At 33.4% G+C, this 14,409-nt stretch overlaps 1 protein-coding gene across 3 annotated transcripts; it reads left to right on the forward strand.

Moving 5' to 3' along the window:
- Window positions 1-6,302: 6,302 nt before the first annotated feature.
- LOC145065514 (receptor-like protein EIX2) lies at window positions 6,303-14,138 on the forward strand. 3 transcript variants are annotated; one of them, XM_079012513.1, is made up of 5 exons: window positions 6,303-6,455; window positions 8,014-8,098; window positions 8,465-8,509; window positions 8,643-8,713; window positions 10,603-14,138. In XM_079012513.1, the coding sequence occupies exon 5, from the start codon at window positions 10,710-10,712 to the stop codon at window positions 13,722-13,724; it is 3,015 nt and encodes a 1,004-aa protein (XP_078868639.1). In that variant the 5' UTR covers window positions 6,303-6,455; window positions 8,014-8,098; window positions 8,465-8,509; window positions 8,643-8,713; window positions 10,603-10,709; the 3' UTR covers window positions 13,725-14,138. The 3 variants fall into 3 exon arrangements, with proteins under 3 accessions (XP_078868639.1, XP_078868640.1, XP_078868638.1); XM_079012514.1 differs by lacking the exon at window positions 8,643-8,713; XM_079012512.1 differs by lacking the exons at window positions 6,303-6,455; window positions 8,014-8,098; window positions 8,465-8,509; window positions 8,643-8,713 and having other exon boundaries at window positions 10,374-14,138.
- The last annotated feature ends 271 nt before the right edge of the window (window positions 14,139-14,409 follow it).

Raw genomic sequence — 14,409 nt, forward strand, 5'->3', positions numbered from 1 at the left:
TCGAGGGGATTCAATTAATGAGAAAGTAGTTATAATTTCCTTTATGTATTTACTCAAGTTATGGAGTTTCAATATCTAGTCCCTAGATTTCTGTATTCAACGTTCTCGCCACCAGAACCTTAAATTTTGATAATATATCCTTAAAATTTTGTTTTGCCCTATCTATTGTGCTAATTTGTAAAATTATTTATCCTTATATTTACACCTCCAAATTTCATTATTTACTCCGGCTCCGAATTTTATAAAAACCAATATAATTTGGAACCTTTTTTATTTAACTAAGAAAATTTTATGTTTTAGTTATCAGTTGAGACTTAATTTGTTTTATATCAAAAAAAAAAATTTTTTTTATATCATGCTTGATGTAAAATGTAGTTTTGGTTCCTTTTGTTTACCAAAATTCTAAATTTTGATCCCATTATTGGCTTTTTTGCTATTAATGGTTCAGGATTTTTGGTAACACTAGCACAGCCGTTCCAATAACTTTTCCAAGAACCGTTTGGCATGAAGCTCGTTTATGAACAAAAAATATCGTTTGTTTAGTTAAACGAACGAACATGAACAATGGTCTCGTTCGTTTAATTATATTCATAAACGTTCATTTGTGTTGTTCGTTTATTTTCATTTATGCTCGTTCATTTAAGCTTCTTTTATGTGCATACATGTTCAATTGTTTTTATTACATTACTCTATTATATGTTTGTTTATGTTCATATATGTTCAATTATGTGTGTTTGTTTCCGTTTGGTTATGTTTGTTTAGTATGTTCACAAACATGAACAAGAAAACATGTTCGTTTGTTCGGCTAACTTAAATGAACATGACCACGAACAAACCCTCATTTGTATTTGTTCAATTCGTTTACAGTACTAAACACCGTTGGTGACCTTTGAGACTATTACCATCCGTTAAGCTTAATTACTAACATTATGAAAGGACTAAAATGCCCTCAAGCTATATTATGGAAGAAGGTAGATATTGTTTTCTTCTTCCTAACTACATACATTCACACCTCTCAACACCACCATAGGCTTTGATCATTTCCTTTATTATCCACCTCTCTGTTAAGCTCCACTAAAGGCAAGTCGACATCACCACTAACACGCAACCTCTTTCGTCGATATCAACAACGGTCACTACTACGCCATCTCTGACTCAACATGGTCTTCACCAAAACCAAACTTGTCGACCCCAATCACCTTCTCCATGTTTTCAATCGATCGATTCATCAAATTGATACTACTCAAACCCTAAAATCTTTCTTTATTCTCACTACGCTTCTCTGTAACTCCAGCAGTCAAGACATGATAGTATTATGTTGTGGAAAATGATTAGAACCAAGGTTCTAAAAGGCGTGAGGTGTGGCGTGGCGGCAAGGCCGAGCCTTAAGCTTAACGAGTTATGGCCAGCCATGGCGTTTTTCAAGGCATGATGTAAGGCGGCGATTTTGTATTAATTTATATATATATATATATATATATATATATATATATATATATATATATATATATATATATATATATATAGGGTTAAGTTCAAATGAGAACACTATTTAATGTGAGAACGTGAGAACATTACTTTATGTTACTATTCTACTATGAATTTTGTATATACAACGATATGACATTATTCATCAACAAATATACGAACAATCACACATTAAAATTTTGTATGTATAACTTTATGACATTATTCATCACTGAATATATGAACAATCACATATTTAACATTTACATTAGAATTTACTAAATTACTACATATATATATATATATATATATATATATATATATATATATATATATATAAATTTTATAATAGAATAGCAATATAAAATTGAATATATTTATATTATAATTACTACAATACAATTCATATTAAATTCATAGTAGAATAGTAACATAAAGTAGTGTTCTCACGTTCTCACATTAAATAGTGTTCTCATTTGAACTTAATTCTATATATATATATATATATATATATATATATATATATATATATATATATATCAAATATAACTAATTTTTAGAAGTGTTACATCAACAAATAATAACAAAAAGTTAACAAGAACACAATACTTGTATGTCCGATTAGAAAAAGTATAAAAAAAGAGCAAAAAAGTGTCTCAAACGAAAAAACACGCGTCATTTGTGTTGTTCGTTTATTTTCATTTATGCTTGTTCATTTAAGTTTCTTTTATGCGCATGCATGTTCAATTGTTTTTATTACATTACTCTATTATATGTTTGTTTATGTTCATATATGTTCAATTATGTTTGTTTGTTTCCATTTGGTTATGTTTGTTTAGTATGTTCACAAACATGAACAAGAAAACATGTTCGTTTGTTCGGCTAACTTAAATGAACATGACCATGAACAAACCATCATTTGTATTTGTTCAATTCGTTTACAGTACTAAACACTGTTGGTGACCTTTGAGACTAATACCATCCGTTAAGCTTAATTACTAACATTATGAAAGGACTAAAATGCCCTCAAGCTATATTATGGAAGAAGGTAGATATTGTTTTGTTCTTCCTAACCACATACATTCAAACCTCTCAACACCACCATAGGCTTTGATCATTTCCTTTATTATCCACCTCTCTGTTAAGCTCCACTAAAGGCATGTCGACATCACCACTAACACGCCAACCTCTTTCGTCGATATCAACAATGGTCACTACTACGCCATCTCTGACTCAACATGGTCTTCACCAAAACCAAACTTGTCGACCCCAATCACCTTCTCCATGTTTTCAATCGACCGATTCATCAAATTGATACTACTCAAACCCTAAAATCTTTCTTTAATCATGTTGTGGAAAATGATTAGAACCAAGGTTCTAAAAGGCATGAGGTGTGGCGTGGCGGCAAGGCCGAGCCTCAAGCATAACGAGTTATAGCGAGCCATGTCGTGTTTCAAGGCGTGATGTAAGGTGGCGATTTTGTATTAATTTATAATTATATATAGATAGATTTATATCAAATATAACTAGTTTTTAGAAGTGTTACGTCAACAAATAATAACAAAAAGTTAACAAAAACACAATACTTGTATGTCCGATTAGAAAAGGTATAAAAAAAGAGCAAAAAAAGTGTCTCAAACGAAAAAAACATGCGACATAACACGATCTTTGGTGTTGGGCAATTGATGGCCATGTAAGATCATAAAGTTGGAAACTTTATGGTCAACGACATCATTTTGGACTTAGATTTTGAAATTGGACTTAAGGGCTTAAGGATTAAGCTCTTAATGAGTGGATTGGCAGTCAGTTGCGTACGTTGGGCGTACAAGGCGTACGACGTGCGTACACAATCAACAAGCACGTGCCTGGTCAACCATCGAGTACGCTGGGCATACTCAGTTGGGTTGACTTAGTTGACTTTTTGGAATTTTGAGTTTTACCTGAATTTGAACAAGTTTGATCTAAGGGTATTTTGGATTGTGTTTAAGAATTGGTCATTCGGATGGATAGGTGACCTATAGAGGGGTGTACTCAACTAACCTTGGGCTTTGACTTTTGTTGACTCCGTTGACTGCCGACTTTTGACCAAGTTTGACTTTAGGTCAAACTTGATGGTTTTAACTGGTGAATAAGATTTTATATGGTTCTGATGTTAGTGGATCTGCGGGAGCAAGCAGTGTATCAGGGAGCGTATCACAATGTTCTCGGGTTCCTTCATTTTAGGTGAGTTTCACCTCATTGTACTGTAGGTCGAAGGCACCAATGTCAGCCCACTAGTTCTAGTTATATGTTAATAGAAGGATGCCTTACGAACTATATATAGTCATGTAGGATAGATTGAGGACTCTTGGTCTAGGCTCTCTTACATGTTCCTTGTTTCGTTGTGGTTCTAGAGTAGGACCACATGTCTGGGTGGCTATCTTACCTCTGAGTATATATGGTTATCCATTCTTGGTGCGGTAATATTTAGTATGTTGTTATGTTGTAGTGAACTGCTAGATCTGTATCCTTGTATCGAGTATGTTACTATACTGTAGTGATCTATTAGATCTATATCTTGGTGTGTAGGATGTTGTTATGTTATAGTGATATGTTAGATTTGTATCCTAGTATGTAGGATGTTCCTATGCTGAAGTGATCTGTTAAATTGGTATCCTGGTATGTAAGATGCTGCTATGCTATAGTGATCTGTTATATCTGTATCCTGGTATATATGATGTTGTTATGCTGAAGTGATCTGCTCGTTTGCTATGCTAAAAGACTATTATTTAAATAGGAAAAAATGGTGAGGTAGGTAACGTAAGGTGAGGGGGTGGGGTTGGGGGTGTATTTATTTAAGTAAATAAAAAAATCAAGGGCAAAATAGTCTTTTTAGGTAAGACATGGACCAAACACGTAAAAAAAACAAACAGTAGGGACCTTTCGAGCTAAAAAACAAGTTAGGGACCAAACACGCAAATTACCCTAAACCATAGGGACCATTGGTGTAATTTACTCTAAAAATAATTTTCGGTGATTTTCGATTCGATCTTCAACGATAGATGATTTTAGTAGCTTGAGACATTCTGAAAGTAATTATGAATATGATATCTTTAATATACATTATAAACATAAGATTACACACAATTGGTCTTTAATACATAGCGATTCGTGGAGGTTTGACCATCGAACACTAACTAATTTTTACCAATTGTTACAACAGATGCCACACACTAGCAACCCTTGCCCACGCCGTGGCGGTCCAATAAAATATATGTGCTTTTATTCAATGCCACGCTGTGGGCATCCTTGCACCATGCCGTGCCACAGGTTTTCCCCCAAAACTCCATCTTTACCTCCTAAAAATATAAAGCTAAACTAGTCTTGAACACGGGTGTTACAAAGGTCATGATTTATGATTAATATACTTACACAACACTCATAGATGGGCTATCCAAAGCAAAGAGATTGGAAGATTCAAATATGGTTTTAGAAGATATGTATATTACTTTTTTTGTGGCAGATTTTTGTGATGATTAGGAAATTTGTGGGGTAGTGCTGGTTGTGATCGTGGCAAAAAGAGCAATACGGTGGTGGTGTATGGCTACATGATGGGGATTTGGAGACCTTAAAAGCGTTTCAGGTAGCTTATATTTAAATAATCAATGAACTAGATAACTGTCTTATTTGAAATAATATTATTTTATGTTCAAATCATGGTTTCTACATGTCTCCTACTCAACTATAAATAGAACCTTATACTTTGGAATTTTCAAGTACTCTATTTTTAGATACTAGATCCAAAAATTGATCCTCTCTCGCCTCTCTCCTAATCTTTCTACGGTTCTTGTGTTATGGGTGTGAACCATTAGAGGCTCGCACACAAATAGAGCTTGTTTTCAAAGATAATTCTAGATTGCTTTGTTGGAATCAAAGATTTGTTTACAATAACAAATAAAAGGTATGCAATTTTGTGAATTTTGCTTTCCATTAGGGTTTAGAAGATTTGGTGTTCAATAATATGTTGCTTAAATAGTGTTATGCCATAGATCAAAGTAGGCTGCACGTACCCTTAAGAATATAATGATTTTTCCGTATTATTACATGTAAAACCTATCAATATCTTATATAAGTTAACAATGACAAAATATGATTAAATTCACGAGATACATTACTCGTTTGATATGGTCCTAAAACATAAAATTTCATGAATATATCATATAATATCCTAAAAAGAAACCTATTATAACTTGTAAGATGGTAAAAGTAATATGATTATTTGTTACATGTTTTTTATTCATTTGGTGATGATATTACTAGCTTATAAAAAAAATCTATTATCACAATGTTTTTTCAATCTTATTCATACAACAAGGAACAATGCCCAAATTATTCATAAATAAATTTCATTAAAGTATATTTCTGGTATACCCGAAAATACCCAACCCGAATCATCAACCCGGATACCCGAACTATAAGACCTGAATTGTAAATAGTTCAGGTTTCGGTTCATATTATTTTATGAAAAAACTCGAACTACCCGAAGCTCAAAAATTTTACCCAATCAACATACCTAATTAGTAATAGTGATTAGTAGTAGATAATAAGCAATAAAGAAAAGATAAAACTAGGGAAAACTAGTCCTAACATCTAAACTGTTAGATTTAACAATGCAATGCAGGGACCACAAGTGGTAACAAAACCCTCCATAGGGATCACCCATAACAAAAAGCGAATAGTAGGACCAAAAGCGCTATTTTGGCAAAACCATAGGGACCAAAAAAGTGTTTTACTCTAAAATGAATTAAATATATATTAAATAACGGAAATATGACCAGATCTCGTATCAGATGAAAACGAGGAAGTTCGAGTAAAGCGAAAGACGAAAGAAGGAGAATTCATGAAGTCAATCAGTGAATTGAAAATCATAGTACAGTCGATTTAAGCATATGGCTTGTAATATTGAGGAGAAATCATTCTGGGTTGAACTGGGTGCCGATTTAGTCGAGGTATGTTGATTACATTTGTAAAGTTTGCTTAAGTTGTGTTAAATTAATGGTTGTAAGATGTTTAGTTGTTGGGATGTAAGCTAAATCAAGACATAGAACTAACTTAGAAGAAAGTTGAGTTGAGATTGTGTTTCCTGACCTAATTTTGTCAATTTCTCGATTAAAATGGGTAATGGTGATTTGAGTGAATTAGGCAATGTTAAGTAATGAAATTGAGAATATTATATATTATGCTAAAACTATGGGATGATGTCAACTTAAATAAAAAAGAATCAACTAAATGATGAGGTGACGTATTGTGTTGCAGGTTTTCCATATCTCAGTTACTTGCAAGTTGCAACAATATAATTTCTTCCTTTAATTTGATAACATCAAAAAGATTTGGGTCCCACATTGACACAAGCTCACCAGATCTTTCAATTGCCTCAGCTACTGCATAATTGCATGTTCTTTTTCCCCAGCAAAAGTAACCTGATTTTTAAGCACCATATTTCTAACCCAAGCTCTCTTAAAATCCTTCTCCACTCCATTTATATTGATAGATAAGCACTTTAACATTGTTTCTTAAAGACACCATTCTTTTTCATTTATATTGGATTCAGAGTCTGAATTCCAGTTTTGATCCCCAGACACTTCAAATACTCTTTCTTTTACTTTCCCTGAAAACATCTCCTGCTTACACCTTTTTCCTTTCTTCTTCTTCTTTTTGGAACAGTGACAGAGACTGTGAATATTCTTCATTTTGGTTTCCTTATTTTATAAATGTAGTAATGCTTTGTTGACAATCACTTTCTTCGAACCAAACACCACCACACTATGTGCTCTGGACCAATGGGATCACCCTCAAATTTTACGAACTTTTCCATTTGGACCAACTTTATCGTTTTTGCTCATAATTACCATTTTAACCTCTCTTAAGTATTGGAAACCGAGATAATATAACAGCTTCGTAGCAGAACAAGTGTTGATATAGAACCATAAAGTGCCACTATATATGTTATTATGCTCAAAAGCGAAAGGGATAAATGCAAGAAGTAGCAACCTACTTTCATTTATTTGTTTATACTTTATAGCATCCTACTTTCATTTCTTTCAAAGAAACATACCAATGTTTGGACCATCCCCATCTGCTGCTAACTGAAAGTGCTTAATTATGCTTATTTTAACTACTTTAAAAACAAGTAAGAAAACATCAAATCACTATATACAACATAATCAGCCATTCAATGTTGTATTCCTATAACACTATTAGTTACCAAAATATAAGCATATCTAGTAAGACAAGAGAATAAAAGAATGGCATCAATTAGTAGAAATGCTATATATAATTATAATGTTTTGCTGTTGATGAGATTGAATTCAATACCTAGACAGTGCCTCTGTAGTACATACATTAAGTTTCAATTTGGTTTAAGAAAGGGAGGGCTTGAATTGAGATACGCTTTCAGATGGATTAGTCTTTATTGGAATGTCTTTGAGTATTCTTTTTGTTTTATTAATTAAGTAGCTTATATTATAAAACAGAGCAACAAATTAAATTTGTCAATTAATTTATCAGGTGAAAACATTGCAAATAGGCATCTGGCGAATGTCAAAGATTTGGTCATAGCTTCAAGAATGCAAAATCCATTTTAATTGGAAAGGTAATTTCTTGCAAGATATTATTACTCTTTTTAAATCTGCTGACTAGTGGGCTTTCAAAAGTTCTACATGTTGTTAATTACTTACTTTAATGTAGGTTATACATGCATTTTAGCTATCCAAAACATTCTCATTTTGTAGGTTTTTTTTTTTTATCATTATATTAATGTTGGTTGAACCCACAGAGCATGAAAAAGATTTTATGTATTCATTACCTCTTGTGTTATGATGCTATCCTTGTTTCTTTAATTTTACTTTTTTCTTGCAGGGTAACCCCTTTTTAATTTTATTATGTGTTTTGAGGGTTTTATTGTATATATAGATAAGGACTAACCTTGCCCTTTACTTTATTTGATTTGTTTCTTTAGGTCATTGAAGATGCATCATATATTATACTCATAACCATGTTACAGGTCAGTTTTTTCTAACTCGAGTGGGTGAGTTATCTATGTGAACCTTGTAATAGTTGAAAAACACCATGTCTTGTATACACCACACTTTAATAAAATAATCAATTAAACAAACCGAATGTTTCCTGTAATTTAGGGAACCCAAGTGTCAGAGATATAACATAAACTTTGGGGGCTACTTTGTGGACTTTAAGAATCATATGTGAGGTAACATATTCACAAGTTCATGTATCATTTAATGTAGTTTTTTAAATTCACAAGTTCCTATATCATTCCTGACTTTAATACATAAAAATAACAATATAGTTTTAAAATAATGTGATTCAGGAGATTGTAAGTATTAGATTACACTTTGAATAAGTTTTAAAATTAAAAAAAAATATATTTTAGGTATTTCTGTAAATCATTAAATTTCAAAATCAAGTTTATAATCTTTAATTATGACAAGTCTTAAAACCATCATATATATTGTTTTTGTGGGCAAATGCATTTACGTGTGACATGGGGAATTGATTTAGCCAAAAATCACTTTCTTTGATTGAGAGAATTAAAAAGAAAAATAGCCCATGACCAAATCAATACAATTTTGTGGATACAAATCAACAATTGATTTCCATGTCTTATTTTGGTCAATGGAAAAGTAAATATAGATAGACTATAAGCATGCAGTCTTGTCTTGTGGATACAAATTTTCAATTGACTTCCAAGTCTCCCATCACAATAACTTGTTTCATCACATCACATCACATGCATGGGCAACTTAGTCATCATATTTGTAACTTGTAAATTTTCTGTTATAAATTAAAATTTTATTTTCATAAACACTCCACAAAATGCAATGTCAAGTCTTGTACCCTTCTCCAGCATACTGTTAGGAACAAAGCTAAAAAATCAAAAATTAAAATACGTTTCCTTTCCTTGACACATTAACATTATTACATCAAATAATACTAAAAACAACTTGTTCTGTTGTATCTAGTTTTTTAAATCGTTGAAACCAAAAATCATTTTTATAATATAGAACAATAATTTACAAAAATTTATAATCCATCTTTGATTTCTCAAACACATAAATGCTTGTTTGTCAATATATATTGTGCTTTTTTCAATTCATAAATTGTTAAAGACTTGTGACCAAGTAATTACGTGTGCTATGGGGAATAAACTTGGACCAAAACCACTTATTTTGATTAACAGAAAATTAAAAGTGAACCTGGACCAAAAGAATACAAGTTTGTGGATACAAATTGTCCGTTGACTTCCATGTTGACTTCAAAGTCTTATGTATCATTTGCTTGTGAACAAATTCCCAAGTACATGTATCATTTCTGACTTAAATATATTAAAACAATAATATAGTTTTTAAATTCACAAGTTTGTGTATTTTAATTTATAAAAATAATAATATAGTTTTTTATAAATAATGTGATTCAAGAGATTGGAAGTATTAGCTCATGACCAAAAAATACAATTTTGTGGATACAAATTAAACATTGATTTCCATGCCTATTTTGGGGAAAAGTAGATATAGAAAAAGACCAAAAGCATGTGGATAAACTTGTTTCATCACATTTTTTAAAACACTTGAATACTGTAGTAGTGAATGATATACTGCCTAGTTTGCAACTTGTAATTTTGTTGTGATAAATTAAAATTATTATTTTAATTCCCAGTTTATAATTGTAACCATCACTTAAAAATATTTATAATGTATCTATGATTTATCAAAATGGAGATGCTTGTTTGTCAAATACTGTGTTTTATTCAATTCATATTTTGTTAAAAATTTGTGGCAAAATAGAATTCCATGTGCTATGTGGAATAGTCTTGTCCCACAAACCACTTTTTTTGATTGACAGACAAAAAAAAAAAATAGCATAAGAATATAAGGTTGTGGATACAAATTCTCCTTTGACTTCCAAGTCTTCCAATATTCATTTATGGCTTTATAAATGTACTCGTTGCTTCATCATAATAACCCATCACTTCTTCATCACAACCCATCTTTTCTACTTCAACTTTCTTCTAAACTAAAACTGAGTTAAGGTTGATAATGGGGATCCATCTCATTTTCATATGTGTGTTTTTGTTTGCAGCCACATGTACTTGTTTGGGGGTTGGAAATGTTAGTGTCCTTTGCTCTGAGCAAGAGCAACTTGCTCTTCTCAACTTCAAACACAGTATTGTCGAAGATGACTCAGGAATGATGTCATCATGGGTTGGAAATGAGTGTTGCCTGTGGGAAGGAATCCAGTGTGACGGTGTCACTGGAAATGTTCAAGGCCTTCATCTCAAAGGAGATTACTTCTATGACTACTTAGTTGGTAAAAAGGTGAGCTCTTCTTTGGCAGAGTTGAGGCATCTCAAATACCTCGACTTGAGTGGGAATGATTTCCAAGGAAGTCGGATCCCTGAGTTTATTGGATCCTTGAAACACCTGAGTTACCTGAATCTCTCTTATGCTGGTTTTGAAGGTATCATTCCTCCTCACATTGGAAATCTTTCTAATTTAAAGGTTCTTGATCTCAGTTCATACGATTCTGAAAACTTTCTGAAGGCAGATGATATGGCATGGGCTTTTGGCCTTTCGTCACTCGAGCTTCTCAACTTGAGTTATGTGGATCTTAGTGGAGCACAAAACTGGGACATGATGCTTCACATGATTCCCTCCTTAAAAGAGTTAAGTTTGTCACATTGTAGACTTTCCAATGTTAATCTTGGTCCTTTTCTTAATTCCAGTAGAATACTTCCTAATATAAAACACCTCGATCTTGGCTACAATTCTTTCAAAGGTCCACTCCCCTTCCTTCTTCAAAACATGACATTTCTAGAATTCCTGGATCTTTCATGGTTTGATCTTAGTTTGGGATCAAACTTTGCAAAATTGCTAAGCATGATCCCTTCTTTGTCAGAGCTTCATTTGTCAGGTTGTGGGCTGGATAAGACGCATCTATCTTCTCCACATCTTAATTACAGTACACTTTCTAACATCCAGCACCTCGATCTTAGCAATAATCCACTTGGAGGTATATTTCCATCTGTATTGACAAACATGAGCTCCCTAGAAGTCCTTGACCTTTCAGATACCATGCTGAATTCATCGCTTCCTATTATGCCTAAACTTCTAGAGCTTCATCTTTCTTCTAACAAGTTTAAGCATATTGAGGATGTTGGAGTCTGGAGACAGTGCCACCTGAAACAATTAAGTGTAACAGATAATGAGTTTGCTATGGAAATGATTGACACACCAAAAAATGCATCAGAGTGCTCCATATATGCTTTGGAGTTTCTGGAATTAAGTCGGAGTTTAAATGGTAGAATTCCAGAAACACTTGGAAGACTGGTGAATTTAAGACACCTTGATCTATCGCAGAATGGACTGACTGGTTCAATCCCTGAATCTCTAGGAAGATTAAGATTTTTACAAGTACTTGATCTATCTGAAAACCAGTTGACTGGTCCCATTCCAGAATTCCTTGGGAATCTTACCCAACTCATCCTTTCTTATAACCAATTGAATGGTTCAATTCCAGAATCCCTTGGAAAATTAGCAGCTTTAACAAAATTGTATCTACATTCTAATTTATTAGACGGGACTATTCCAGTTTCGATTGGGCAACTTGCCAAACTCCGTACTCTCTCTATCTCTAACAATTCTTTAGAAGGAGCGGTTACCGAAGCCCATTTTGCTAATCTTTCAGTGTTGAAGAAATTGGAAATGAGTAAGCTGACATTCAATGTTTCACGTGGGTGGATACCTCCATTCCAGTTGAGATATCTTTATCTAAGCTCTTGCAATATCAGGAATGGATTTCCGCAGTGGCTTCGACATCAGAGGAAACTTAAATGGTTATTGTTGTCCAATGCTACACTTTCAGGGCCGCTGCCCACATGGCTGCGGAAGATGCCCATCATTTTCTTAGATCTCTCTCACAACAAACTCAGCGGATCTTTGAAAAACCTTCCTAATGTGAAAAATGATCATGTATATGGGCCTTTACATCTATTACTTCTGGAATATAACCTTTTCAATGGGTCGATTCCAAGGTCATTGTGCACAAGGACGGATTTGCAAGGACTTGATCTTTCAAGAAACATGTTAAGTGGGAAAATTCCCAACTGTATGGGGAATCTGCAGGGTTTGGTTATCATGAGTATAAGCTCAAATCAGCTCTCTGGTGCCATTCCTAGCTCAATTGCTCTTATTTCATCATTATTTTGGTTAAATTTGAACAAAAATAACTTTACTGGTGAAGTTCCTCCAGAATTAGGGAATCTACAAGGTTTGGGAGTCTTAGATTTGGGTGACAATAAATTATATGGAAATATACCCAATTGGATAGGGAAAAAACTTACATCTTTGGTAGTTTTGAGTTTACACAAAAACAACTTCACTGGTAGAATTCCTCCATCTCTTTGCAAAAGTTCAAATCTTCAAATTTTGGATCTTGCATACAACAACTTAACCGGAACCATTCCTCCGTGTGTAGGAAACTTAAATGGCATGGTTGTGGGTCACTTGATGAATGTAGATTATACAGTTATCGACCATGATATGAATGTGATTCAGGTCATGAAAGGTGTTGATCTTGAATATACAACAACTTGGGATATAGTGTTTAACATGCACCTTTCAAGCAATAAACTTGTGGGAGAAATACCTGTTGAGCTCACTGCACTTTCCATGTTGGTGGGTCTGAATCTGTCTAATAATCATCTGAGAGGGGGTATTCCAGAGAGCATTGGAAAGATGATGAAGTTGGAAACTCTTGATTTCTCAAAAAACGAGTTGAGCGGAAGGATCCCTTCAAGCATGGCAGCTCTGAACTTTTTGAGCCATTTGAATCTGTCACACAACAATTTGTCGGGTCAAATTCCAACAGGAAATCAACTGCAGACGCTTATTGATGATCCATCAATTTATGCTGGGAACAAAGGTCTATGTGGACCTCCACTGCCAAACAGTTGCTCAAATCATCAAGATCCAACAACAACAAGCAAGAAGAAACACAAAGCAGCTGATGAGAAGATGAAGGTATGGTTGTTTTATGTGGATATAATGAGTGGTTTTGGAACAGGGTTTTGGGGTGTTATTGGAGTTCTGATGTTCAAGAAGCAGTGGAGACACAAACTTTTCATGTTTGCTGAGGAAACCATGGATAAGATATACGTTGCAGTTGTGGTAAGAGTTGCCAAGTTCAAGAGAGGAAGAGAATAGCTGCATAGATCATGTGGAATGCAAGTAGTTCTTGAATGCATGTTATCAGTGATGGTTTTGCTTTTGAGATATGCTTATTCTAATGTATTACTATTTGGATTTTGTATTTGTATGACCTTTGTCATATCAGTGTTGTTTAGAGGTGCTAATTTACAAAAGTTCTTTTGGATTTGGTATTTATACATGATCAAGTTGTAGATTTAGATTACTATGTATTTGAGTTGTAGATTTTTTTTTTCTTTTTAATTCTCGACCTTCTGCTGCTGCTCTCACTCCCAACATGCTGTTGTATCCCCCGGTTTTCATCTACATTGGTCCAAGTAAGTAAGAAACATGTAATTGACTCGTTCTTTATTTCTTCATTTGTAAAATTTCTAGTTTTTTCATGTATAGAAAGAGGATGTTTGGGTGAAAGGTGGAGTTTTTTTTTGTTGGATTTCGTATTTAGAGAGGACTATGGTCTAGTATGAATCTGCAATGGCAGTGATCTTGGTTGATTGTTTGATTATATTCTTATGAGTCTGCAAGTTATGAGATTAGATTAGGGTTAATCTCAGTTAAAGTAGCCCAACATTTAAGGTTTAATACAATGTGAAAAAATAATAATAGAACAAATATGTGAACTTTGGGGGCTACTTTATCGACTTCAAATTCATATGTGAGGTCTACCGTGAAAGTAATTAGA

Source organism: Lactuca serriola, chromosome 8, assembly GCF_051521515.1.
Source record: "Lactuca serriola cultivar US96UC23 chromosome 8, Lser_US96UC23_V15, whole genome shotgun sequence".
Lineage (NCBI taxonomy): Eukaryota > Viridiplantae > Streptophyta > Magnoliopsida > Asterales > Asteraceae > Lactuca > Lactuca serriola.

What these genes read in the sequence shown, in the direction of transcription:
- LOC145065514 (XM_079012512.1), top strand. Translation starts at nt 10,560, where the DNA reads ATGGGGATCCATCTCATTTTCATATGTGTGTTTTTGTTTGCAGCCACA.